General features: G+C 77.8%; 1 protein-coding gene across 1 annotated transcript in view; it reads left to right on the forward strand.

Moving 5' to 3' along the window:
- Window positions 1–278: 278 nt before the first annotated feature.
- Window positions 279–523, forward strand: part of MORC3 (MORC family CW-type zinc finger 3) — a 55,625-nt gene continuing 55,380 nt past the window's right edge. The window contains exon 1 of the mRNA XM_023743315.1: window positions 279–372. Coding sequence (XP_023599083.1) covers window positions 334–372 — 39 coding nt within the window. The 5' untranslated portion in view covers window positions 279–333. The remainder of the gene's footprint in view (window positions 373–523) is intronic.

Below are 523 nucleotides of genomic sequence, written 5' to 3' on the forward strand. Positions count from 1 at the left end.
TCTTGGGTGCATCCCCGTGGGCCACCAGCGCCCATCGCGCCGGGCTTCAAGCTCAGGCCCCTCCAGCCTCCAGGTTCGGGTAACGCGGCGACTCCTCGGCGCCCGCCGCGGGCTCCGAGCCCAGAGCGCGGACCTCGCCCGCCTGCTTTCCCCTGCCCGCCAGTTCCTCTTTCCCGCACCCAGCGCGCCGGTGCCCGCGGGCGGAAGTGCGTGGGCGGGACGATCTCCGCCCCGCCCCGGAAGTGGGCGGACCCGCGCGCGCCCACCGCGGTCTCCGCGGCTTCCCTCCCAGTCGCGCTGCGGCGGAGGCGGGCCCAGGCTGTGCAGCTCAAGATGGCGGCGCCGTGTCCCAGCGGGATCCGCCTCAGCGCGGTGAGCAGCGGCGAGGGGTGGAAGCGGCCGCGTCCTCAGAGGCGGGCAGCGGGCGGGCGAGGGGGCCGCAGTGGGCGTTGGCGACTCGTCGGCCCGCCCGGCGGCTGGGGCCGCGCCAGGGTCGGTGGACGGGGCCGGCGTCTCGGTCCCG

Source organism: Myotis lucifugus, unplaced genomic scaffold (assembly GCF_000147115.1).
Source record: "Myotis lucifugus unplaced genomic scaffold, Myoluc2.0 scaffold_384, whole genome shotgun sequence".
Lineage (NCBI taxonomy): Eukaryota > Metazoa > Chordata > Mammalia > Chiroptera > Vespertilionidae > Myotis > Myotis lucifugus.